Consider the following 25616-nt stretch of genomic DNA (forward strand, 5'->3'; position numbering starts at 1 on the left):
ATTTTCTGCCCTAAAGTTGGCATTGGTTAGTTCACCCGTCCTTCAGGTCCCAGATTTCACTCGCCGGTTTGTAGTGCAGAAAGATGCCAGCACCTATGGGCTAGGTGCGGTTCTAAGCCAAGTGAACCAACAAGGAGAGGAGCACCCAATTCTGTACCTAAGCAGGAAACTGCTGCCCAGAGAAGTGGCTTATGCCACCATTGAAAACGAATGTTTGGCAATTGCATGGGATCTGCAGAAGCTGCAACCATACCTGCAACTTCACCGTGATCACAGATCATAACCCATTAAGTTGGCTCAACAGAGAAGTTGGGGACAACGGGAAATTGCTTAGATGGAGTCTGACATTACAGCAATATGATTTCACAATTCAGCATAAGAAAGGAATAGATCATGGCAATGCCGAAGGCCTATCTCGCCAAGGTGGGGCAGAACCAGATACATGCTCGGAAGCTGACCTGTAAGTCAACCCCCTTGCACGCTCATAAGGAGGGGGGGGTGGTGAAGTTTGTAATATATATATATATATATATACAACTGTCCTGGCAGGTCTCACCAAGGTGTTAATGTGTATTTTCCTGAGACAGCAGACTTCTGTCTCCAAATCTCACCAGGGGGGTCGTGCTGTGATCCACGAAGAAAGGGAACATTTGACACATTCTAGCTCTTTGGAAGAGAGATGTCACTTACAGTCTGACACTATCTGTGGGAAGCTTTACAGGAAGAATCTTAAAGAAATAATATATTCATTGGGTGCGCGGCTGTGGTCCAATAAAAAAACAAGCAATTAGAATATCAACTTGAGGAGCTGGTCTAGAAATCTGACCTCCAGGTTGACTATAAATTTAGCTTGTATACATGCAAAAATTGTTCACATGTGAGGGCAGCCAAAGTTGAAGTGTTCCACAAACTCCATATTCACCCCCCTCTCACAGAGCAGAAGCAGACTACAAGTTAGCTATTTCTGTAAGTTTTTCTCCTGTTATTTTTCTTACTGTAAGCACTGAACCTTTTTGTATTAAAGCATAAAACTTTAACAAGTTAAACCTTGAATGTTCTAAAAGAATTCATAGCCTTAAACTGTATGATCCGTATAAGTGGTAGACAGTATTAGTACTATTTCCGCGACTCACCGCCCGTGTATTCGGTGAGTGGTGGCAGCGTGTATGAGCAGGTGTGTAGCCTGGGTCGGTGTGTGATTTATGCTCCCATTACAGCACAGGACAGAGGTTAAATGCTGGACTGAGAGAGGGGAGAAAGGATAACCCTTGCAGGCACAACCCCAAGTCACGTGCTGAGAGCGGGTACGTGACGAATTAGTGACACCACAGAGAGGGATCCTTGAGACTGAAATAATGACTTTTGGGCTCTCATTGGCTATAAGCCATAATCATTAACATTAACAGAAATAAACATTTGAAATAGATCACTGTTTGTAATGACTATATAATATATATGAATTTAACTTTTTGTATTGAAGAACTGAAAAAAATTAACTTTTTGATGATATTCTAATTTTGTGAGAAGCATCTGTGTGTATGGCACTTGTCATTTAGGTTGGGTTCACATTATGTTTCACCAGTCCGTTAGACGGCATAACGCGGTGTAACGCAGTCCGTTAAAGCTTTGATTTTAGCTCTATTTCTGGCAGATCGCTAGCGCACGCCCAAAATGGGCGTGCACCAGCGATATGCCGTCATTGAGTGACGGACCCTGGGACGCAGGCTGCAGCATTTCCGGGTCCGTCACCGCTAGCGCAGATAGAGCATCTGCTAGCTCTATGTGCGCTAGCGCGATGGCATGTCGGCACTTGCGTTAACACAGCCCGTTTAACGCATGTGTTGAACTGGCTGCTTTTACGCAATGTGAACCTAGCCTAAGCGGTTATAGGAGTTGTGTCGGTTTGAGATAAAAGTCTGCAGACTCAACTCAAATAGGCTTTATTGGCAGGACCAAAATACAGTTAGTACTGCCAAAGCAAGGAAAATAAATGTAAAAGGGGAGGGGATTTAGGGATTATGGGAAGGGGTTGTTGGGGGAACAATTTGGTAAACACTTTGGTATAATGCAAGTAGGTGGGCGGTAGTGTGACTGCATGTATGCAATTTGCATACTTGCAGTCACGTGTTGACTAGACTCAATTTGCTGCTCTCAATATCTGTGAATTAAGAGAAGCTGGATGAGTGTATTCGGCTTGTGACCACAAGTACGAAAACCATGTGACCACCCACTTTCACCAGGAATACCATTAAACTCACCTCCCAGATCTGGCGCCATTCCTGCAAATATTGGTATCATGTCTGCCAGCACTCATGTGACATTGTTATGTCACATGACCACTACAGCTCACCGGTTGCTGATGGCTGTCACCTTGACTCGTGTCAGATGACACTGTTCCGTCTGACATAACAGTGAAGGTTGCAGTCCGTCAGCAGTTGTGGTTCTCACCTGTTACAACTGGTAGACACGTTGCTGGAACGGCGCTGGGTCCGGAAGGTGAGTCTAAGTTTCTTTTTTGTTTTTTTATTTACCGGTAACTTATATATGGGTCAGTATAGCTATAGTAGTGGACATCCGCTGTATTGAAACTACATAACAAGCTTGCACAACTACTTCTGATGCTGTTTATTAGCAAAATATAATAAATAAATCAGTAACTTTTTTGTTTAAAGAAATTATTCCCTCACCTTTTTTGATCTCCTTCACCTGAATCTTTTCTGCACACATTTTGTATGCTTCAGACTGCTGATATTCTCGAAGTTCTTTTATGTACTGTTGCTTTTCCTTTTCTGCATCATCCAGATACCTCTAAAACAAAAAGTATCCATGAAAGTCTGCAAATGTTCTCTACATAACAATCCACACAGCTATTAACTATAGCAAAGAACAAACGTGCATCTGCACTGCCTGCTTTTTTTGGAATGAGTATTCCTCATTTCCTGCTTAACAAGTAGTGTAAATAGGCTTCCAATCACCAAATCAATGACAAAATGTTCGTTTGTTCGGTGAAATGAGTTTCAAGCTTAAAGTTAAAGTTAATGAGGTCACACTGCAAAACCTATGGTTCAAGCAAGTCAGAAAATCCAGCCGGACGGATTTCTTTATGACTTACTTCCATATGACCTACCCTAGGTGTCACAATGCAACCCCATTCACTTGTATTGCACTGCAATGTACCAGCATATACATGACAATCTTTGGCCTCACAACCTCGGTCATGGCCAAAGTCATTGTGTAGCCCTATCTCAGGGGTGGGGAACCTCAGGCCCCAGGGCCAATTACGGCCCTCAATGACCTTTTATCAGGCCTCCGAGCAGATTTTCAGGGACCACATTCTTGGGCAAGGAGCTGTATTTTGATTGCCACCAGCTCATTAATTTTTTCTTAGCACACACACACAGTGTTCACTACTGAACACTGAAGGGCATGCAATGAAAGATCACGTCCTGAAACCAGTGCCAGAGTCAGGATGTAGTTTGTGGACGGAGTTTGTACGGCCCCCGAAGGATGGCATAAATATCCAAATGGCCCTTCGCAAAGAAAAGATTCCTCACCCCTGCCCTATCTGGACAATACTACTTGAATATTGCAAAGGGAGAAATCGGCTTATTTCAAGTGTAAAATGCATCACACTTTTGCTTTTAACCTTTTTAGTACAGACAATTTTTCGTTTTTATTCCCCCTCACCATAAACTTTTTTGCCATCAACTTTAAATTTTTCTGTTGATATTGCCATATAAGAGCTTGCTATTTTTGAAAAAAAAATTCCAAGTCTGATAAATAAAGAGTGCAATTTCAACATAATTCTTGGGTTTTCTTTATACGGCGCTCATTCTGAGGTAACAATGACCCGCCAACATGATAATTCAGGTCAGTAGGTTTTACAACAATACCAAACGAATCCAGTTTTTAGGGGGGGGGGGGTTTCAATTAATTTACTGGTGAAAAAAAAACAAACAAAGAGATTTAAAAAATCAAATTTACCTGTTGCTACTTTCTGTGACCCAGATGAAGTAAAAAAAAACAAAAACAAAAAAAAGCACACAACTAAAGTAGATACCAACACGATGGAAAGAGGCAAATACAGTGTAATTTTAAAAATGTAAAAAAAAACTTTTTTACCTAAAATACAAAGGAAATGTGTCATCTTCCACTTTCTTAAATGTTCACACTAACAGTAATTGTGACCAGGGGTGCCCAAACTTTTACATGCCACTGTAGATCCAATGAGTTCAGAGAGAACAAAAAAGGTAAAAAAAAAACCCAAACACTTTTTATTAAAAAGCAATATATGTGTAGGCTGCATCCAGTCTTCCACAGGTGTATAGGAATGATTACCCAGTCAGCTCTTAGGCTGGGTTCACATTGCGTTTATATGGCACATTAGACGGACTACGTTACACCGCGGGATAAAGCGGTGTAACGTAGTCAGTTAACGCCACCATTATCCCCTATGTCGGATGCATAGTTAGCGCACGCCCACAATGGGCGTGCGCTAGCGATGTGCCGTTATTGAGTGACGGAGCCTGGGACACGGACTGCAGCGTTTCCGGGTCAGTCACTGCTAGCGCAGATAGAGCATCTGCTATCTCTGTCTGCGCTAGCGAAATTCGGCACTTGCGTTAGCAGCAGCCCAATAACGCATGTGTTGAACGGGCTGCTGTTAACGCAATGTGAACCTAGCCTTACATACCCCTCACATAGAATGGGTGGAGTTATCAATGATAAAACATTTGCTAGGCCCCCTTCACATGTATGCGTCTCCAGTAAATGTGGAATCAGTTTTTTTTTCACGGTTGCCTTACATACCCATTAAAACTTAAGCTGCTGTGTACATGTCCAAGTTTTTACACAGACTGTGTGTCCGTGTAAACCACACAAAGCAATGTCCGTTTTTTACTGGCAGCACAGATGACAAGGGCCATCACAATTCTACAAGTCTGTGAAAAACATGTACTGCAAACAGATGGCATCCATGTGCTGTACTATTGAACTCTTTTGCCATACTGGAAAAACACTGATGATGCAGTGATCCAAAACACTGATGACACAGATACTATTTTTTGCAGCACCAGTTTTATACGGATGTGTGAAGACCTTATCTATTGCAAAAACAGCTTCATTCAAGATTTTACAACAGCATTTTTTATCCCACATTTAAAAGCATCCAAGGTCTCTCTTTTTTTTTTTTTTTTACAGAAAACACTGATTATTATCAAGGTCTAACTTCTTTAGTTCATATGAGGCACAATCATTTTTGAGTGTCATTTCCCTACGAAATGTAATATTCGGTTAAGCTGGAATTAAGGCTGTGTGCACACTGTGCGCTTTTGGTGCGATTTTTCCGAATTGAATTAGCCCAAAAACGCTAGGGAATCCTTATGCCAGCAAAGTCAATGATAATCTTGAAATGCTGCGCAAATGATCAGTAATTTTCTTTTCTGGATGTGTGCTGCTTTTAAATCCGCAGTTTGTCAATTCTTTGTGCGATTTTCACCCATTGACTTCAATAGAGTCAGTCAAATACACAGCAAAAACGCAGGTATTAAAAGATTTGAGGATTTTCTGAGTTTTGGCTTGCGTTTTTACGGACTTCATATCTGGGGTTTTTTCACGCGGTTGTCTGTGTGACAGCCCAAGAAACACCGGCGCGGTGGTTCTAATTGGTGGTAAAGTTACTGCGGGTAAGATATTAGTATTATATATTAGAGTGATGTGCAGTCATGCTGTCAGTATTACCCTGTAGATGTGACTGTGACCCCCAGTAAAAAGCTTATCGAAGGCATCGGCTGATGAGAGCGTATTACTCCCATCAGCAGACGTCTGCTGCATTTATTACAGCGAATGTAGGCATAGTCCATCAACTGGAGCCTGTGCTCAAAGAAAAAAAAGTTAAAATAAGGAAATAAATATTGACATAAAAGTAAAAAAATATAGTTCAGTACACTCCCTTTACACCCAATCCTTGAAGCCCTTTGTCTCCTGTAAAAAAAATAATCAAAAATGAAAAAAAAACAAACATATACTGACCTTATATCCTAATCACCGATGCCCATGTTACCAGAAAAAGAGAGAAAATAAACCACCATATGCCTCACCTACCCAAAGTAATCCATAATGTCATGCGATGATTCATATCACTTGTAGAGCAGTCAAATCAGCTTATGCAACTGCTCTACCCGGCGACACACTGACAGGAGCATGTAGCTCCTGTAGTGTGTAGCACTGACCTGTAGTGAGAAAGTTCACCGGAGTTCATCAGCTGATGAATGATACAGCTACGTTTGAAAGTTCTCAAGCAGCAAAGGTGCCCTAAGTGAACTAACTGGGGCTCATCAGTAGTGTTGAGCCACCACCCTAGTGTTCGAGTTCGGTCGGTTCGTCGAACTGGTGCGTGTTCGACAAATGTTCATCGAACCCCATTGAAACCAATGGCAGGCAAACACAAACACATACAAACACATAGAAAACACCTTAAAAGGTGTCCAAAAGCTCACAAAACTGCTCAGAAGACACAAACACATGGAAAAGTCACAACTACGTATAGTCATGCGAAAAGAGGTGGAGGAGTAAAAGGAGGAGGAGACAGTGATATAGGCATGTCATGCCCTTCTAAAATCAAGAAAGGCTGGAGTAAAAATCTAAAATCACCCTACTAACACCCAGATGTCGTGCCAAATTTTTTAAAAAAAGAAATATCTTTAGGTAGAATGGCGGCGGGTTCATTCAGAACACCTTCCTTAGAAGACGTAGTGGTATCCCCGTTGGGAGTTGTGCCAAAAAAGGAACCCAGTACATTCAGACTAATCCACCATTTGTCATATCCAAAACGACAACATCGACATGGAACCAAGTACAGTACTATATACTGTACCTCCTTTGACGAGGCAATCAGGCGGGTCAAGAAGTTGGGAAGGGGCACCCTAATGGCCAAAACAGACAATGAAGGGGCGTTCTGGTTACTACCTGTGCCTCCGAATAGTGTCCTCCCATTGAGCTGCTTCTGTGAAGGAGAATACTACATAGATCGCTGTTTGTCCATGGGGTGCTCCCTATCCTGCTCACTATTTGAGGCGTTTAGTTGCTTCCTCGAATGGGTCGTCATGGACTTTTCTAAGGCAGCACATATTATCCATTACCTCGACGACTTATGCCTGGGCCCAAAAAATTTGCCACAGCGTGAATACACGCGGTAGTCCACCTGTGAGAAGGAGAGAGCTGGAGGGAGAGTGGACCACACCAGAGACGAGGGGTTAGATTGAGAAAGGAAGAAGGCGTTGTAGCTTGCTTCATGGGTGGGGTTCTCTGCTGAGTAGCACAAAATGCTACTAGGCCTAAAAGGATTTCCTGGGCTAGATGCAGCTAAAAAATAGTAGTCAGGTAAACAGGCGGTGTAGCTTGCTTCATGGGAGTGGTACTCTGCTGCGTAGCACAAAATGCTACTAGGCCCAAAAGGATATCCTGGGCTAGATGCAGTTAAAAAATAGTAGTCAGGTAAACAGGCGGTGTAGCTTGCTTCATGGGTGGGGTACTCTGCTGAGTAGCACAAAATGCTACTAGGCCCAAAAGGATTTCCTGGGCTAGATGCAGTTAAAAATAGTAGTCAGGTAAACAGGCGGTGTAGCATGCTTCATGGGTGGGGTTCTCTGCTGCATAGCACAAAATGCTACTAGGCCGAAAAGGATTTCCTGGGCTAGATGCAGTTAAAAAAAAATAGTAGTCATGTAAACAGGCGGTGTAGCTTGCTTCATGGGTGGGGTACTCTGCTGCGTAGCACAAAATGCTACTAGGCCCAAATGGATTTCCTGGGCTAGATACAGTTAAAAAATAGTAGTCAGGTAAACAGGTGGTTTTGCTTTCTTCATGGGTGGGGTACTCTGCTGCGTAGCACAAAATGCTACTAGGCCCAAAAGGATTTCCTGGGTTAGATGCAGTTAAAAAATAGTAGTCAAGTAAACAGGCTGTGTAGCTTGCTTCATGGGGGTGGGCTACTCCGCCGACTAGCAGACACTGAGGCTTTGGAGCAGACCTCTGAATCCCAGGCCATAGTATGAGCAAACAACTCTGCGGACGACCCCACCCACCTGGAATTGACGATGGCAACGTCATGTAAAACACAGCAAGTGGACTTAATAAAGAGTCTCCATTTTTTCCAAAAATTCGGCCACAGACACCACTTAAGTGGCATCAATTTCGCCAGTTTTTTAAAATGGATGGTGAGGTGATTTTCAAAAATCATCAAGCTTTTAGTCTCCCCAGGATGACACAGGGGTAGAAAAGTCCTTGCGGATCCAGGATTTGTTCATCTTGATGAACGTTAGTCTGTCCACATTGTCACTGGACAGCCGCGTGCGCTTATCTGTCAGCACACCACCAGCAGCGCTGAACACACGTTCAGAGACAATGCTGGCTGCGGGGCACGACAAGATCTCCAAGGCGTGAGGGGCGAGCTCAGGCCATTTTTAAAGATTGGAAGCCCAAAATGAGCAAGGGTCCAGTTCCACAGTCATGGCATCGATGTTAACTTGGAGATACTCTTGTACCATCCTCTCTAGGCGCTGGCTGTGCATCAGACTTCTTGTCTCATGTGGCCTTGCAAAGGATGGTCTAAAAAAATCTTAAAACGATTGGAAAAAATAGCTGTTACCATGAGATACGATGTTACGGTTTGAGTGATGACTCGATAGTCCCACGGTTGGCAAGTTACAATTCAGAGATTCACTACGTGCACCACTGGTGTTTTGTGGAAAAGCAGACGTAAGATTCTGTAACAGTATCTGCTGATACTCCTGCATGCGTGAATCCTTTTCTATTGCAGGAATTTTTTCTCCAAATTTACTTTTGTACCAGGGATCTAAGAGTGTGGCAACCCAGTAGTCGGCATTACTTCGGATTCTGACAATCCGAGGGTCATGTTGCAGGTAGTGTAGCAAGAAGGCATTCATGTGTGTTGCGCATCCAGGAGGACCAAGTCCTTGTTGTCTTGGTGGCGGTGAGGTGAGAATCATGCTTCCTTCCTCTACCCTCTCCCTCCAACCTCGCACAACAGAAATGTGATCTGTTATGACCCCAATGGCGAGGGTCTCAGAGGAACAAGTAAGTCTGCGAAGTACAAAAATCCAGCTCATAGGGCAGTGGTAACTGGGTTGACCATATATCTACTCCTAACGCCAACACTAGAAGTAGCCGGGGAACATGCCTACGTTGGTCGCTAGATGTCTCGCGCCAGCCGGAGGACTAACTACCCCTAGAAGAGGAAAACAAAGACCTCTCTTGCCTCCAGAGAATAGACCCCAAAAGTAGGATACAAGCCCCCCACAAATAATAACGGTGAGGTAAGAGGAAATGACAAACACAGAGATGAACTAGGTTTAGCAAAGAGAGGCCCACTTACTAATAGCAGAATGTAGTAAGATAACTTATATGGTCAACAAAAACCCTAACAAAAATCCACACTGGAGATTCAAGAACCCCCGAACCGTCTAACGGCCCGGGGGGAGAACTCCAGCCTCCCTAGAGCTTCCAGCAAGGTTAGAATACAGATTATGTACAAGCTGGACAAAAATGCAAACAAAAACAAATAGCAAAAAGCAAGAAAGCAGACTTAGCTTAATTTAGCAGGAACCAGGATCAGTAGACAAGAGCACAACAGATTAGCTCTGATTACAACGTTGCCAGGCATTGAGCTGAAGGTCCAGGGAGCTTATATAGCAACACCCCTGACCTAACGACCCAGGTGAGCATACAAGGGATGGCAGACATTCCCAGAGTAAATCACTAGTAACCACTAGAGGGAGCCAAAAAGATAAATTCACAACAGTGATCAAGGTCTCCCTCATCTGATGAGTCTTCCATGCCCAGTGCCAGTTCGTCCTCCACTTCTTCCTCACCTCCTGCACCTTCCTCAACAGTTTGGCTGCTACCATGTGCCCTCGGTAATCCCTCTCCCCCAGCCTCCAATGCCAGCCGCCTTGGTGCTGCCGACTGTTTTGACCTTGAAGATAACTCCCTTCCACATACGACTCCTCCTGTTCTTCCTCCACCTCCTCCTCTTGTTCCACCACCAGACTCCGAATACTGTTTAAAGTGTGCTCCAGCATGTAAATCACCGGAATAGTCATGCTGATAAGGGCATCGTCAGCACTAAACATCTTTGTCGCCATTTTAAAACTGTGCAGGAGGGTGCATAAGTCCCTGATCCAAGACCACTCCTGCAGCGTGATTTGCCCCACCTCTGGATCTCGTTGGCCCAGGCTTTACGTCATAACGTATTGCACCAGGGCTCTTCGGTGCTGCCACAGTCGCTGCAACATGTGCAGAGTTGAATTCCACCGTGTGGGCACATTGCATTTCAACCGGTGTACTGGCAGGCCCAACGACTTCTGTAGAGATGTAAGTCGTTGAGCTGCGGGATGCGAACGGCGGAAAGTGAGCACACAGCGACCGTGCCCTCTGCAGAAGCCCATCTAGTCCTGGATAGTGGGATAAAAATTGCTGGACAACCAGGTTCAAAACATGAGCCATACAAGGCACATGTGTGACATTGCCCCGGCGAAGGGCTGCACCCAGGTTTGCAGCATTGTCGCACACGGCCTTCCCTGGCTGCAGGTTGAGTGGAGACAACCATTGATGGAACTCAGTCTCCAGAGCTGACCACAACTCCTCAGCTGTGTGACTCACATTTCCCAGACATTTCAATGTAAACACCGCCTGATGCCCTGGTGACAGCATAGTAAGAAGGTGTGCAGGATTCCTTCTGCGCAGTTAGAACGCGGGTGGCATTATCAGACAGGCTTTGGGTGCAGGTGGAGGACTGAGAGGAGGTTGAAGAGGCAGAAGCAGTGGAGGAACTTCTAGATACAGAGGATCGACGAGTAACGCGTGGGGACGGCAAGACTTGGACAGCAGCCCCTTCTACTGATGTCACCAGAGTTACCCAGTGCCCAGTCACCGACATGTAACGCCCCTGTCCATGTCTACTCGTCCAAGTGTCTGTGGTGAAATGCACCCTGTCACACACAGTTTCTCAAGGAAGCGGTGATGTTGTATGCGACATGCTGGTGTAGCGCAGGCACAGCTTTCTTTGAGAAGTAGTGGCGACTGGGCATCTGGTACTGGGGCACTGCGACGGACATAAGGTCTCGAAAATCCCCTGTCTCCACCAGGCGGAAAGGCAGCATTTCTGTAGCCAACAGCTTGCAGATGGTGAAATTCAACCTCTTAGCTTTGTCATGGCTAGGAGGAAATGGTGTTTTGCTTGTCCACATCTGAGGGACTGAGGGCTGACTGCCTTGCTTAGACGGGGTTGAGTAGGGTGTCCCCGGCAAACTGCTGGTCTGCGACGAAGGTGCAGGAGATGTTATGTTGCCTTGATCAAAATGTGGTCTCGATGTAGGAGAGCACTCAACACCAGCAGGTGTTTCCACTTGAAAATGTCCTGACGACCTGCCAATCACACTGGCTGTTGCGGGTAAAGAGGTGGAAGGTCTACGTTCAAAACCATGTGCGACTGCTGTCCCCACAGTCACAGAGGGTGAAGAGGACGCGGATGCACTTGATGGGGCAGACGGTGGTTGACTGGCCCACTAGGCCACATTGTAGCAGTGAGCTTCCCACTGCAACTTATGCCTCATATCCATGTGACGGTTCATGCATGAAGTACTCAAGCTAGTCATTTTTTGACCTCTACTGAGATTTTGGTGACAAATCTTACAGACAATATGAGTTGGGTCATGCTTTGTGATGTCAAAAAATGCCCAAGCTATGCAAGGCTTAGAGCCCGTGCGACCTGAAGAGCCACCACGACTTGCGCTCAGAGGCACAGTTGGGGTTGAGGATGCAGTTGTTGATGTGCTTCCAGTACTCAGTCTCTGTCCAAGAAGGCGCAACCTAACCTCGTTGTCACTAGCATCCTCCTCCACCTCCTCTGCTGACCTCATGGACTGGCGGACTGTGAGTTGACAGTAAGTGGGGTCTCCAACCTCATCATAATCATCCTGTGTATTCTCACACCCGTCGTCCTCAGAGCCAACCTCTTCCTGCCCTGACCGAAAAGTCAAGTTTTCGTTCCAATCAGGTATCTCAGTCTAATCATCATCTTCCTCATTGTCTCCACCAACAGGAGTTACAGTTTGGGAACGAGGGTCTACATTATGCTCAGAACCTTCTTCATCTGGGCCTGGATCCAACTCACAAAGATTCTGGGCATCAGTGCAGATCATTTCCTTGTCTGGATTCACAGAAGCTCTGGAGCAGACCTCTGATAACAGGCTATAGTATGAGTAAACAGCTCTGCAGACTCAACCATCTGTGTTACCCCATACTCAGATGGGCGGCTGGAGACTTGGGAGCTATGAGGAAGCAAGTGCGATTGGGGTGACACCTCTGAGGACTGGAGTAGTGATGTTGAAGTTGACATGAAGGAGAGCCCACTTGAACAAGCACTTGATATCCGTTCAAGCACCTGCTTTTTTGTGCCTCATCTGGAATTTTTTGCGATGCTCGTAGCGATGGTCGTAAGAAAGGGATCATATCAGATTGTCCACGAAAAGAAGTTGACATCTTACTTTGGCTGGAAGACGGTCTTTCTTCTGCAGATGTTACTGTTGCTTTACCACCTACCCCAGGGACACAACCTTTTTTTCCCTTTCCAACACACCTATTCCCCTTGCCACCAGCAGCAGGCCTGTTGCCACTCATTTTCATGCTTTACTAATTGGCAACTCTGAATCTGTAGTTGTTGGGACAAAAACTGATGGATGAAAACCGAGCAGAACTGAGTGGCCAAACTGTGATACTAGGCCCAAAAGGATTTAATGGGTTAGATGCAGTAAAAATGTAGATACACAGGCGGTGTAGTTAGCGTCACAGGCGGGCTATTCTGCTGACGTGCAGACACTGCTCCTAGGCCCAAAACTATTTACTGGGTTAGATGCAGTAAAAATGTAGATACACAGGCGGTGTAGTTAGCTTCACAGGCGGGCTACTCTGCTGACGTGCAGACACTGCTACTAAGCCGAAAAAGATTTCCTGGGTTAGATGCAGTAAAAATTTAGATACACAGGCGGTGTAGCTAGCTTCACAGGCAGGCTACTCCACTGACGTGCAGACACTGCTACTGTAATCAGCTGTCAAACTTTGGTGAACTTTCTCACCGAAGCTCAGCGCTACACACTGCAGGAGCGATTACTTCCTGTCAGTGTGTAGCCAGCTGTGTTTGAGAGCAGTCACATCAGTAACTGATCTCGAAGTCATCAGTATCGCCGTGGGACATAATGAAATATCTCTTCAGGTGAGGAATATTTATTTCAATTCTGTTACATGAGGGCAATGGCTTCTGTGGACTGGGCGATGACGCGAGTGGGGTTTAATTTAGATTCAATAAAAAGAGTGTCATTATTTCAAATAAAGGACTATTTTGGGTGTGTTTTTGGCGTCTAAGGGTATGTTTCCACGGTCAGGATTGCATCAGGATTTGCTCAGGATTTGATGCCGGTAAAATCTGCACCAAATCTGCACCTGAGGTCACTGGCAGGTCACCTGCATTTTTATGCGTTTTTGATGCATTTTTTTCATGAGGATTTGTGTGCATTTTTGTAAGATAAATAAAGATATACAAAAAAAAAAAAGAATTGTGATGTAATTTCTTGTCCAACCTCTTCATTTACATACTCCATTGAAGAATAATGTTTAGACACACAGATAGATACATCTATAGATAGATAACACTGGTCTACAAAAAAAAAAACTTTCTGGCATGGACTTTAGGAACAGTTTTAGACCAATTTGAGGGTGCTGAATTCAAATCTGATCTTATAATTTCTCTATCACATCACGTTTTAGCGCTATAGGTATATAGTTAGTTAGTTATTAAGGTTGAAGGAAGACTGTAAGTCCATCTAGTTCAACCCATAGCCTAACCTAACATGCCCTAACATGTTGATCCAGAGGAAGGCAAAAAAAAACCATGTGGCAAAGAGTAACTCCACCATGGGGAAAAAAATTCCTTCCCGACTCCATACGGCAATCAGACTAGTTCCCTGGATCAACGCCTTATCAAGGAATCTAGTGTATATACCCTGTAACATTAGACTTTTCCAGAAAAGTATCCAGTCCCCTCTTAAATTGAATTAATGAATCACTCATTACAACATCATACGGCAGAGAGTTCCATAGTCTCACTGCTCTTACAGTAAAGAATCCGCGTCTGTTATTATGCTTAAACCTTCTTTCCTCCAGACGTAGAGGATGCCCCCTTGTCCCTGTCTCAGGTCTATGATTAAAAAGATCATCAGAAAGGTCTTTGTACTGTCCCCTCATATATTTATACATTAAAATAAGATCACCCCTTAGTCTTCATTTTTCCAAACTAAATAGCCCCAAGTGTAATAACCTATCTTGGTATTGCAGACCCCCCAGTCCTCTAACAACCTTGGTCACTCTTCTCTGCACCCGCTCCAGTTCAGCTATGTCTTTCTTATACACCGGAGACCAGAACTGTGCGCAGTATTCTAAGTGTGGTCGAACTAGTGACTTGTATAGAGGTAAAATTATGTTCTCCTCATGAGCATCTATGAGCATCTATGCCTCTTTTAATACATCCCATTATTTTATTTGCCTTTGTAGCAGCTGCCTGACACTGGCCACTGAATATGAGTTTGTCATCCACCCATATACCCAGGTCTTTTTCATTGACGGTTTTGCCCAGAGTTTTAGAATTAAGCACATAGTTATACATCTTATTACTTCTATCCAAGTGCATGACCTTACATTTATCCCCATTAAAGCTCATTTGCCATTTATCAGCCCAAGCTTCTAGTTTACATAAATCATCCTGTAATATAAAATTGTCCTCCTCTGTATTGATTACCCTGCAGAGTTTAGTGTCATCTGCAAATATTGAAATTCTACTCTGAATGCCCCCTACAAGGTCATTAATAAATATGTTAAAAAGAAGAGGGCCCAATACTGACCCCACTGCTAACCGCAACCCAGTCCGAGTGTGCTCCATTAATAACCACCCTTTGTTTCCTATCCCTGAGCCAGCTCTCAACCCACTTACACATATTTTCCCCTATCCCCATTACTCTCATTTTATGTAACAACCTTTTGTGTGGCACAGTATCAAAAGCTTTGGAAAAGTCCATATACACTACGTCCACTGGGTTCCCTTGGTCCAGTCCGGAACTTACCTCTTCATAGAAGCTGATCAAATTAGTCTGACATGAACGGTTCCTAGTAAACCCGTGCTGATACTGGGTCATAAGGTTATTCCTCTTCAGATACTCCAGTATAGTATCCCTTAGAAAACCCTCCAGGATTTTACCCACAGTAGAGGTTAAACTTACTGGCCTATAATTACCGAGTTCAGTTTTTGCCCCTTTTTTGAATATTGGCACCACATTTGCTATACGCCAGTCCTGTGGTACAGACCCTGTTATTATGGAGTCTTTAAAGATTAAAAATAATGGTCTATCAATGACTGTACTTAGTTCCTGCAGTACTCGGGGGTGTATCCCATCCGGGCCCGGAGATTTGTCAATTTTAGTTATTTTTAGACGCCGCTGTACTTCCTGCTGGGTTAAGCAGGTGACATTTAATGGGGAATTTTTATCACTAGTCATTTTGTCTGCCATGGGATTTTCTTTTGTAAATACTGATGAAAAAAAGTCATTTAGCATATTGGCTTTTTCCTCATCCTCATCCACCATTTCACCCAGACTATTTTTAAGGGGGCCAACACTGTCATTTTTTAGTTTCTTACTATTTATATAGTTAAAGAATATTTTGGGATTATTTTTACTCTCTCTGGCAATGAGTCTCTCTGTCTCAATCTTTGCTGCCTTGATTTGCTTTTTACAGAATTTATTTAATTTTCTGTATTTATTTAATGCCTCCTTCACTACCTACTTCCTTTAATTCTCTAAATGCTTTCTCTTTGTCCCTTATTGCGCCCCTTACAGCTCTATTTAGCCATATTGGTTTCCTCCTATTTCTAGTATGTTTATTCCCATACGGTATATACTGTGCACAGGTCCTATCCAGGATGCTAATAAACGTCTCCCATTTTCTTAGTGTATTTTTGTGTCTCAGGATATCATCCCAGTTAATTGCACCAAGATCCTCTCTCATCCGTTGGAAATTTGCCCTCCTGAAGTTTAGTGTCCTTGTCACCCCCCTACTACCCATCTTATTAAAGGTTACATGAAAACTTATTATTTTGTGATCACTATTCCCCAAGTGACCCCCAACCCTTATATTTGATATGCGGTCTGGCCTGTTGGTTAATATTAGGTCTAGCAGTGCCCCCCTCCTTGTTGGGTCCTGAACCAGTTGTGAAAGGTAATTTTCTCTCATAGTTGTCAAAAACCGATTACCTTTGCTGGAACTGCAGGTTTCTGTTCCCCAATCTATTTCAGGGTAGTTGAAGTCCCCCATAATAATGACTTCTCCTTGAGTCGCAGCTTCACCTATTTGCTTTACAAGGATATTCTCCATTGCTTCCATTATTTTTGGAGATTTATAACAAATCCCTATCAGTAATTTATTATTTTTTCCCCCTCCCCTTATCTCCACCCACAGGGACTCTACATTTTCATTAAATTCACCTATATTATCACGCAGGATGGGTTTTAAGGAAGATTTTACATATAGACACACCCCTCCCCCTCGCTTATCTGTACGGTCATTTCTGAACAGGCTATAGCCCTGCAAGTTAACAGCCCAGTCATGGCTCTCATCCAGCCACGTCTCAGATATCCCCACCATGTCATAATTATGCTCCAACAACATTAGTTCTAATTCATCCATTTTGTTGGCGAGGCTTCTGGCATTAGTATACATGCACTTGATGTTACTCTCTGTACCTCTATTCTTTCTTAAATTACTAACTGTTCTAACCCCACCCCCCATGCCACCGCCACCCCCAACTTCCTTATTTGTGCCCAGGTCTCTATCTGCACTATCTTCCCCTCCTATAAAATGAATACCCTCCCCCCCAATCCCTAGTTTAAACACTCCTCCAACCTTCTAACCATTTTCTCCCCCAGCACAGCTGCCCCTTCCCCATTGAGGTGCAGCCCGTCCCTAGCGTAGAGCCTGTAGCCAACTGAGAAGTCGGCCCAGTTCTGCAGGAACCCAAACCCCTCCTTCCTACACCAATTATTGAGCCACTTATTAACCTCCCTAATCTCCCGTTGCCTCTCTGGCGTGGCACGTGGTACAGGCAGTATTTCGGAAAATACCACGTTGGAGGTCCTTGCTTTCAGCTTGCAGCCTAATTCCCTGAAATCATCATTAAGGACCTTCCACCTACCTCTAACTGTCATTTGTGCCAATGTGCACCATGACCGCTGGGTCCTCACCAGCCCCTCCCAGTAATCTGTCCACCCGATCAGCGATGTGTCGGACTCGAGCGCCAGGTAGGCAGCACACCGTCCGACAATCCCTGTCTTTGTGACAGATTGCCCTATCTGTTCCCCTAATAATTGAGTCCCCCACTACCAGCACCTGTCTGGCCTGCCCTGCTCTCCTATTTCCCTCCTTACTGGAGCAGTCACTCCTCCGGCTTTCAGAGGACATGCCTGGCTGCAGCAGTGCTACCCCTGTACTGGCACCCCCCTCATCTGCCAACTTAGCAAACTTATTGGGGTGTGCCAGATCAGGACTAGCCTCCCTGGCACTCTTCCCTCTACCCCGCCTTCTATCTGTCACCCAGCTAACTGCCACACTGTCCTGCAGCTCCATCCTACCATCCCCCTCCTCATCTATCCCATTGAGCGTCTGCTCTGTGAGCAGAAGACTCCTCTCCATATTGTCTATGGATCTCAGTGTTGCCAGCTGCACATTTAGATCCAGTATCTGGGTTTCCAAATGCACAATGTGCTCACATCTCGCACAGCAGTATGCACCCTCGACCGGCTGGTCAAGGACTGCATACATGTGGCAAGATGTGCACTGGATGGCATTAACAATTGTGGAGCACATTTCTTAATGGGGATTGCACCACACAGAAACGTTAATTAAAGATAAATACAAAGTATTAATTTAAAAAAAAAAAAAAAAAAAAACAGCAGCAATTCCTCCCTTGGAAACTCCCTGATTCCAAAGTCACTGAATCACAAGTCACACACTTACCGCCGTTCACAATTACGCTCAGGTCACACTCAGCTCGCTCACACTCGCTGTGCTGAAGATTTATAGATTTTTTTTTTTTTCTCTCTATCTCCCCTCAACAGCAATCCACCTTGCTGTTTAGATGCACTTCCAAAAAGTGCCCATTTTCATGAATTCCATGATAAATATTGAGTAGTGTATGAAAAGTGCCGGTTTATACGGTTCACTAAGGTAAATTTAGTTTAATTTGGGTGGTTAATTTGTGTTGATTTGAAAATGGTTAACTTTCTTTTGGGTCTGCAAAAAGGGTACACAAAACACCCTTGTTTTCTGTGCTACTGGGACATTAGAGCTACAGCAGAGCATTAGGTGAAAACTGAATGGCCTCAGCGACAGTTTGGCATCTGGCAATAAGAATGTCATCCATGATCCTCTAGTGGATAGGAAGAACATTGTCTTTCCTCCCTTACACTAAAAACTTGGATTGATGAAGCAGTTCGTCAAAGCTCTCAATCACAGTGGAGAATGCTTTAACTATGTATGTTCAACTGTTCCTGGTCTTAGTGAAGAGAAGAAAAAGGCTGGAATATTTGATGGACCTGAAATTAGAACACTTATGAGAGACCCAAATTTTATCACATCAATGAATGAGACAGAAAAAAAGAGCTTGGAATGCATTTTGTAATGTGGTGCAGAATTTTCTAGGGAATAAAAAAGCAGACAACTATGAAGAGATTGTGGAAGAGCTACTAATGAGTCTGCGAAATTTTGGATGTAGAATGAGTATTAAGATTCACTATTTACACAGCCATTTGGACTTTTTCCCAGAGAACCTTGGGGATGTGAGCGAGGAACAAGGGGAGCGTTTTCATCAGGACATTAAAACAATGGAAGAATGGTATCAAGGCCGGTGGGACTCACATATGATGGCTGACTATTGCTGGAGCTTGTTTAGAGACAACCCAGAAGCTGTACATCACAGATCAGCCAAGAAAAGAAAGTTCAAATAACTGCCATTTGCCATTCATCTGTGTGCCATATATATGTGTTTTTATATTTCGTAGTTTACTTCTGTAAGTATATTTGATTTGCTGTACATAGACTTTGTAATCTTTGTTATTCCATGATTAAAAATATACAAAATGTAGTACCGAAAATCATGTGTTTTTATCAAAAAACATTAGGAGTAATTTTCATCAAAAATTGAAAATATCTCGAAATCCTGATGTGATAGCCAAAAACGGAGTTCATATTCGTAATCAGCAGCCAAAATTGACATAAAATATGTTTTAAAACCTTTTGCCAGAAAAATTGCGTTGACCAGTGTAATAGATCTATCTATCGTATATATCTATCTATAGCGCTATATATCTACCATCTATTATCTATAGATCTATCTATTATCTACCGATATATATATATATCTATATATATATATATCTATATATATATCTATATATATATATACACAGGTCCTTCTCAAAAAATTAGCATATGGTGTAAAATTTCATTATTTACCATAATGTAATGATTACAATTAAACTTTCATATATTATAGATTCATTATCCACCAACTGAAATTTGTCAGGTCTTTTATTGTTTTAATACTGATGATTTTGGCATACAACTCCTGATAACCCAAAAAACCTGTCTCAATAAATTAGCATATTTCACCCGTCCAATCAAATAAAAGTGTTTTTTAATAACAAACAAAAAAACCATCAAATAATAATGTTCAGTTATGCACTCAATACTTGGTCGGGAATCCTTTGGCAGAAATGACTGCTTCAATGCGGCGTGGCATGGAGGCAATCAGCCTGTGACACTGCTGAGATGTTATGGAGGCCCAGGATGCTTCAATAGCGGCCTTAAGCTCATCCAGAGTGTTGGGTCTTGCGTCTCTCAACTTTCTCTTCACAATATCCCACAGATTCTCTATGGGGTTCAGGTCAGGAGAGTTGGCAGGCCAATTGAGCACAGTAATACCATGGTCAGTAAACCATTTACCAGTGGTTTTGGCACTGTGAGCAGGTGCCAGGTCGTGCTGAAAAATGAAATCTTCATCTCCATAAAGCATTTCAGCCGATGGAAGCATGAAGTGCTCCAAAATCTCCTGATAGCTAGCTGCATTGACCCTGCCCTTGATGAAACACAGTGGACCAACACCAGCAGCTGACATGGCACCCCACACCATCACTGACTGTGGGTACTTGACACTGGACTTCAGGCATTTTGGCATTTCCTTCTCCCCAGTCTTCCTCCAGACTCTGGCACCTTGATTTCCGAATGACATGCAAAATTTGCTTTCATCAGAAAAAAGTACTTGGGACCACTTAGCAACAGTCCAGTGCTGCTTCTCTGTAGCCCAGGTCAGGCGCTTCTGCCGCTGTTTATGGTTCAAAAGTGGCTTGACCTGGGGAAATGCTGAAATGCTTTATGGAGATGAAGATTTCATTTTTCAGCACGACCTGGCACCTGCTCACAGTGCCAAAACCACTGGTAAATGGTTTACTGACCATGGTATTACTGTGCTCAATTGGCCTGCCAACTCTCCTGACCTGAACCCCATAGAGAATCTGTGGGATATTGTGAAGAGAAAGTTGAGAGACGCAAGACCCAACACTCTGGATGAGCTTAAGGCCGCTATTGAAGCATCCTGGGCCTCCATAACATCTCAGCAGTGTCACAGGCTGATTGCCTCCATGCCACGCCGCATTGAAGCAGTCATTTCTGCCAAAGGATTCCCGACCAAGTATTGAGTGCATAACTGAACATTATTATTTGATGGTTTTTTTGTTTGTTATTAAAAAACACTTTTATTTGATTGGACGGGTGAAATATGCTAATTTATTGAGACAGGTTTTTTGGGTTATCAGGAGTTGTATGCCAAAATCATCAGTATTAAAACAATAAAAGACCTGACAAATTTCAGTTGGTGGATAATGAATCTATAATATATGAAAGTTTAATTGTAATCATTACATTATGGTAAATAATGAAATTTTACACTATATGCTAATTTTTTGAGAAGGACCTGTATATATATATATATATATATATATATATATATATATATATATAAAAATATATCTATCAATATATCTATCTATAGATAGCTAGATAGATATCGATAGATAGATAATACATAGATACCATGATAGATAGATAGATACCATGTTTGCCCGATGTTTAGAAATTAATATAATAAAATGTTAATAAAGAGGAGGGATCACACATGCGAGAAACTCGGACGATTCTCGCATCTTAATACCCGGCACTGCCATTGTCACTCGGGAGCGGAGCATGCTGTTGCATGTATTTCTATGCAGCCGCACGCTCCGCTCCCAAGTGACAATGGCAGTGCCGGGTATTAAGATGTGAGACTCGTCCGAGTTTCTCGCATGTGTGATCCCAGCCTTAAATATAGACACACACACAAGAAATCTGCATTAGGACGGGGTGACACTTGCAAGAAACTAGCACAAGTCTCGCACCTCAATACCCGGCACTGCCGCCAGCACTCGGCCTGGATTTTGCTGGTTATTAAATATATAAGTAAAATTTTATTTTTTTGGAGGGGGGTCCCCATGTTAATAAAGGATAAGTATACATCTGGTGGTGGTCGCCGCACGGCTCCACTTTGTTAGGGCGGTAGACCCACTACGAGGTTTGCTGTGACGTCAGTGGGCTTCATACAGTCTGATCAGAATGTTAAACTGAAAACTTCATGCTCAGTTATATAAATTTTTGCCTAGCGGCTTTAGATCAAAGTATGAATTTGGAGGTGCGGTTCATGCTCTTCTTTTTTCTTTTTGTGCAAAGCATGTTCTAGTCTCTTTCTTGGTCCAGCACTCCTCCCATTTGACACAGATGATTTTAATTAGCAGGACACTGCAAATTACAGGGTCTAGCCCATTTTTTCTCTCACTGAAGAGCTGGAGGAAGGCGAGTTTCAGTGCTCCTTTCATTTTGGTGCTGGTGCTGTGTGGCGGCCATTGTTGCTGTGGCTTTGTGCTGGTGGGGCGGCGCGGTCTTGAGTCATGGGGGCTCAGTCTTGCGGCATGGGTGCTGTGGGCAACAGGCCGTCAGCCCTGCTGGTGCATTGCCGCTGTGGCGGTGGTCGCCGCACAGCTCCGCTCCGTTAGGGTGGTAGGACCCACTACGTGGTTTGCCGTGACGTGGCAGTGGACATACAGTCTGATCAGAATGTTAAACTAAGAACCTCATGTTCAGTCATATAAATTTTTGGCTAGCTGCTTTAGATCAACGTATGATTTTTAGAGTTGCGGTTCATGCTCCTTTTTTTTCCTCTTTTTGTGCAAAGCGTATACATCTGTGAGCTGATATTAATAGCCTGGGAAGCTCAAAGCTCCATGGGTATTACCCCCTTCCCAGGCTATAATCATGTACCCTCAGCCATCGGCATTCCCTCTGCTGGTTATGAAAATTTATCATTAATTAAATAGATGTACAGCAAGCTACACAACCACTGTCCTAATTATAGTGCTTTGGAACAAAGCACTATATTGTAATCCGATCGTGGTAAACTTCTTCCGGGGGGATGTCTGTATATAGGAGTGGTGTCTGTATATAGAGGGATGTCTGTATATAGGAGTGGTGTCTGTATATAGAGGGATGTCTGTATCTAGGAGTGGTGTCTGTATATAGAAGGATGTCTGTATATAGGAGTGATGTCTGTATATAGGGGGATGTCTGTATATAGGAGTGGTGTCTGTATATAGGGGGATGTCTGTATATAGGAGTGGTGTCTGTATATAGAGGGATGTCTGTATATAGGAGTGGTGTCTGTATACAGAGGGATGTCTGTATATAGGAGTGGTGTCTGTATATAGGGGGATGTCTGTATATAGGAGTGGTGTCTGTATATAAAGGGATGTCTGTATATAGGAGAGGTGTCTGTATATAGAGGGATGTCTGTATATAGGAGTGGTGTCTGTATATAGAGGGATGTCTGTATATAGGAGTGGTGTCTGTATATAGAGGGATGTCTGTATATAGGAGTGGTGTCTCTATATAGAGGGATATATGTATATAGGAGTGGTGTCTGTATATAGGGGGATGTCTGTATATAGGAGTGGTGTCTGTATATAGAGGGATGTCTGTATATAGGAGTGGTGTCTGTATATAGAGGGATGTATGTATATAGGAGTGGTGTCTGTATATAGGGGGATGTCTGTATATAGGAGTGGTGTCTGTATATAGAGGGATGTCTGTATATAGGAGTGGTGTCTGTATATAAGGGGATGTGGCCAAAGTGGCTACCGAGGGTCTATGTGCTCCAAAGTGGCTACCAAGGATTCCTGCATGACAAAATGGCTACCAAGGGGCCAAAGTTGCTAACAAGGGGCCCCGCACATCAAAGTGGCTACTAAGGGGCCAAATTGGATACCCAGGGGCAGGGCCCTGCATGCCAGACTTGCTCCTGAGGTTCATTGGCAGCTGGCAGCGCTGTTCAAGCACCATGTATTTCCTTCAGGAAATGCCCATCTAGTTATTATAGTGCTTTGGCACAAAGCACTATATTGTTATTCCATCGTAGTGAACTTATTATTATTATTCAGTCCGCAATTAATGCGGCCCGAACCGCTGCACTCACAGACTCCTGAGAGGTGTGCTAAGTATTTTTCGTGCCGATCGGTTTTGTAGTTTTGGCGCAATTTGCGTTTGAAAATATTGTCTCAATGTGTTTCAATAGGGAAATTTTCCCATAAGGTTATAAATAGCCTGATTTCTGAGGCAATTTCAAAATAACTGCCACCTGGCTGATTAGCTCATTGATATGTGCAGTCAGACCTAGTTACTATGCCAACGCCTACGAACTCTTCATGACCCCACTAGGACAGAGGTTTTGGCAGATAATATCAGCTCTTAAAGTGACCCGCCCACCAAACTGGCACCTGAGGTGCCCAGCCCACCAAATCGGACCCAGAGTAACCCCGCCCACCAAAACGATCCCTGAGATGCCCCGCCCACCAAATCGGTCCCTGAGGTGCCCCGCCCACCAAATAGGACCCAGAATGACCCCGCCCACCAAATCGGACCCAGTGACCCCGCCCACCAAATCGGATCCCGAGGGGCCCCGCCCACCAAATCGAACCCCGAGGGGCCCTGCCCGCCAAATCGGACCCCCAGAGGGGCCCCGTCCGCCAAATCGGACCCCCAGGGGCCCCGCCCACCAAATCGGACCCAGAGTGACCCTGCCCACCAAATCGGACCCAGAGTGACCCCGCCCACCAAATCGGACTCTGAGGGGCCCCGCCCGCCAAATCGGACCCCCAGAGGGGCCCCGCCCGCCAAATCGGACCCCCAGGGTTCCCAGAGTGACCCCGCCCACCAAATCGGTCCCAGAGTGACCCCGCCCACCAAATTGGACCCAGAGTGACCCCGACCACCAAATCGGACCCAGAGTGACCCCGCCCACCAAATCGAACCCAGAGTGACCCCACCCACCAAATCGGACCCTGAGTGACCCCGCCCACCAAATCAGTCCCTGAGGTGCCCCGCCCATCAAATCGGACCCAGAGTGACCTGGCCCACCAAATCGGACCCAGAGTGACCCAGCCCACCAAATCGGACCCAGAGTGGTCTCAACCCTGAGGGGCTACAACTACCAAACCAGCGCCTGAGGGGCACCCAAGTGTGAAAGTCTTGAAGGGCAGCCCGGGCACCATTCCACAGCACTATCTGTAGTTCCTTCAGGAAATACCCATCTAGTATTATTATTGTAATCCGAACTTGGTAAACTTATTATTTTTCAGTTTTTTTCCGCAATTATTGCGGCCCAAACCACTGCACGCACAGACTCCAGTGAGGCGTCATTTCGAAGCCAGCGTTCACGAGAGGTGTGCTAAGTATTTTTCGTGTCGATCCGATTTGTAGTTTTTTTTTAAATTGCATTTAAAAAAAAAAAATAATGGCGAACCTTCCATTACCCCCAACTTGACCTTCCAAAGATGGCAGCTTTGCAAATGTACGGTGTCCATTTTAGGACCTGATCATTTATCAAAGTCAAACATCAGAATAAAGTGACTGACATCCTCTCGTCCCGTGTGTGAAAAGTAACTGCACCCCCGGTCCCGTGGGTGAAAAGTAAGTGCACCCCAATCCCATGGGTGAAAAGTAAGTGCACCGAGTGGCCCTGCCCCCCAAATCGAACCCAGAGTGACCCCGCCGCCAAATCGGACCCAGAGTGGCTCCGCCCACCAAATCGGTCCCAGAGTGACCCCGCCCACCAAATCAGACCCAGAGTGACCCCGCCCACCAAATCGGACCCAGAGTGAACCCGCCCACCAAATCGGACCCGAGGGGCCCAGCCCACCAAATCGGACCCCCAGAAGCCCGGCCCACCAAATCGGATACTGAGGGGCCCCGCCCACCAAATCGGAACCCCAGAAGCCTGGCCCACCAAATCGGACCCAGAGTGACCCCGCCCACCAAAACGGTCCCAGAGTGACCCCGCCCACCAAATCGGACCCAGAGTG

General features: G+C 44.5%; 1 protein-coding gene across 3 annotated transcripts in view; it reads right to left on the minus strand.

The window, feature by feature from the left end:
* HMG20B (high mobility group 20B) overlaps positions 1-25616 on the minus strand; it is a 550570-nt gene that overhangs the window by 223914 nt on the left and 301040 nt on the right. For all 3 annotated transcript variants that reach the window (XM_077254578.1, XM_077254572.1, XM_077254566.1), the window contains one exon: positions 2688-2808. In XM_077254578.1, the coding sequence (XP_077110693.1) occupies positions 2688-2808 (121 nt within the window). The remainder of the gene's footprint in view (positions 1-2687; positions 2809-25616) is intronic.

This window comes from Ranitomeya variabilis, chromosome 1 (genome assembly GCF_051348905.1).
Source record: "Ranitomeya variabilis isolate aRanVar5 chromosome 1, aRanVar5.hap1, whole genome shotgun sequence".
NCBI lineage: Eukaryota > Metazoa > Chordata > Amphibia > Anura > Dendrobatidae > Ranitomeya > Ranitomeya variabilis.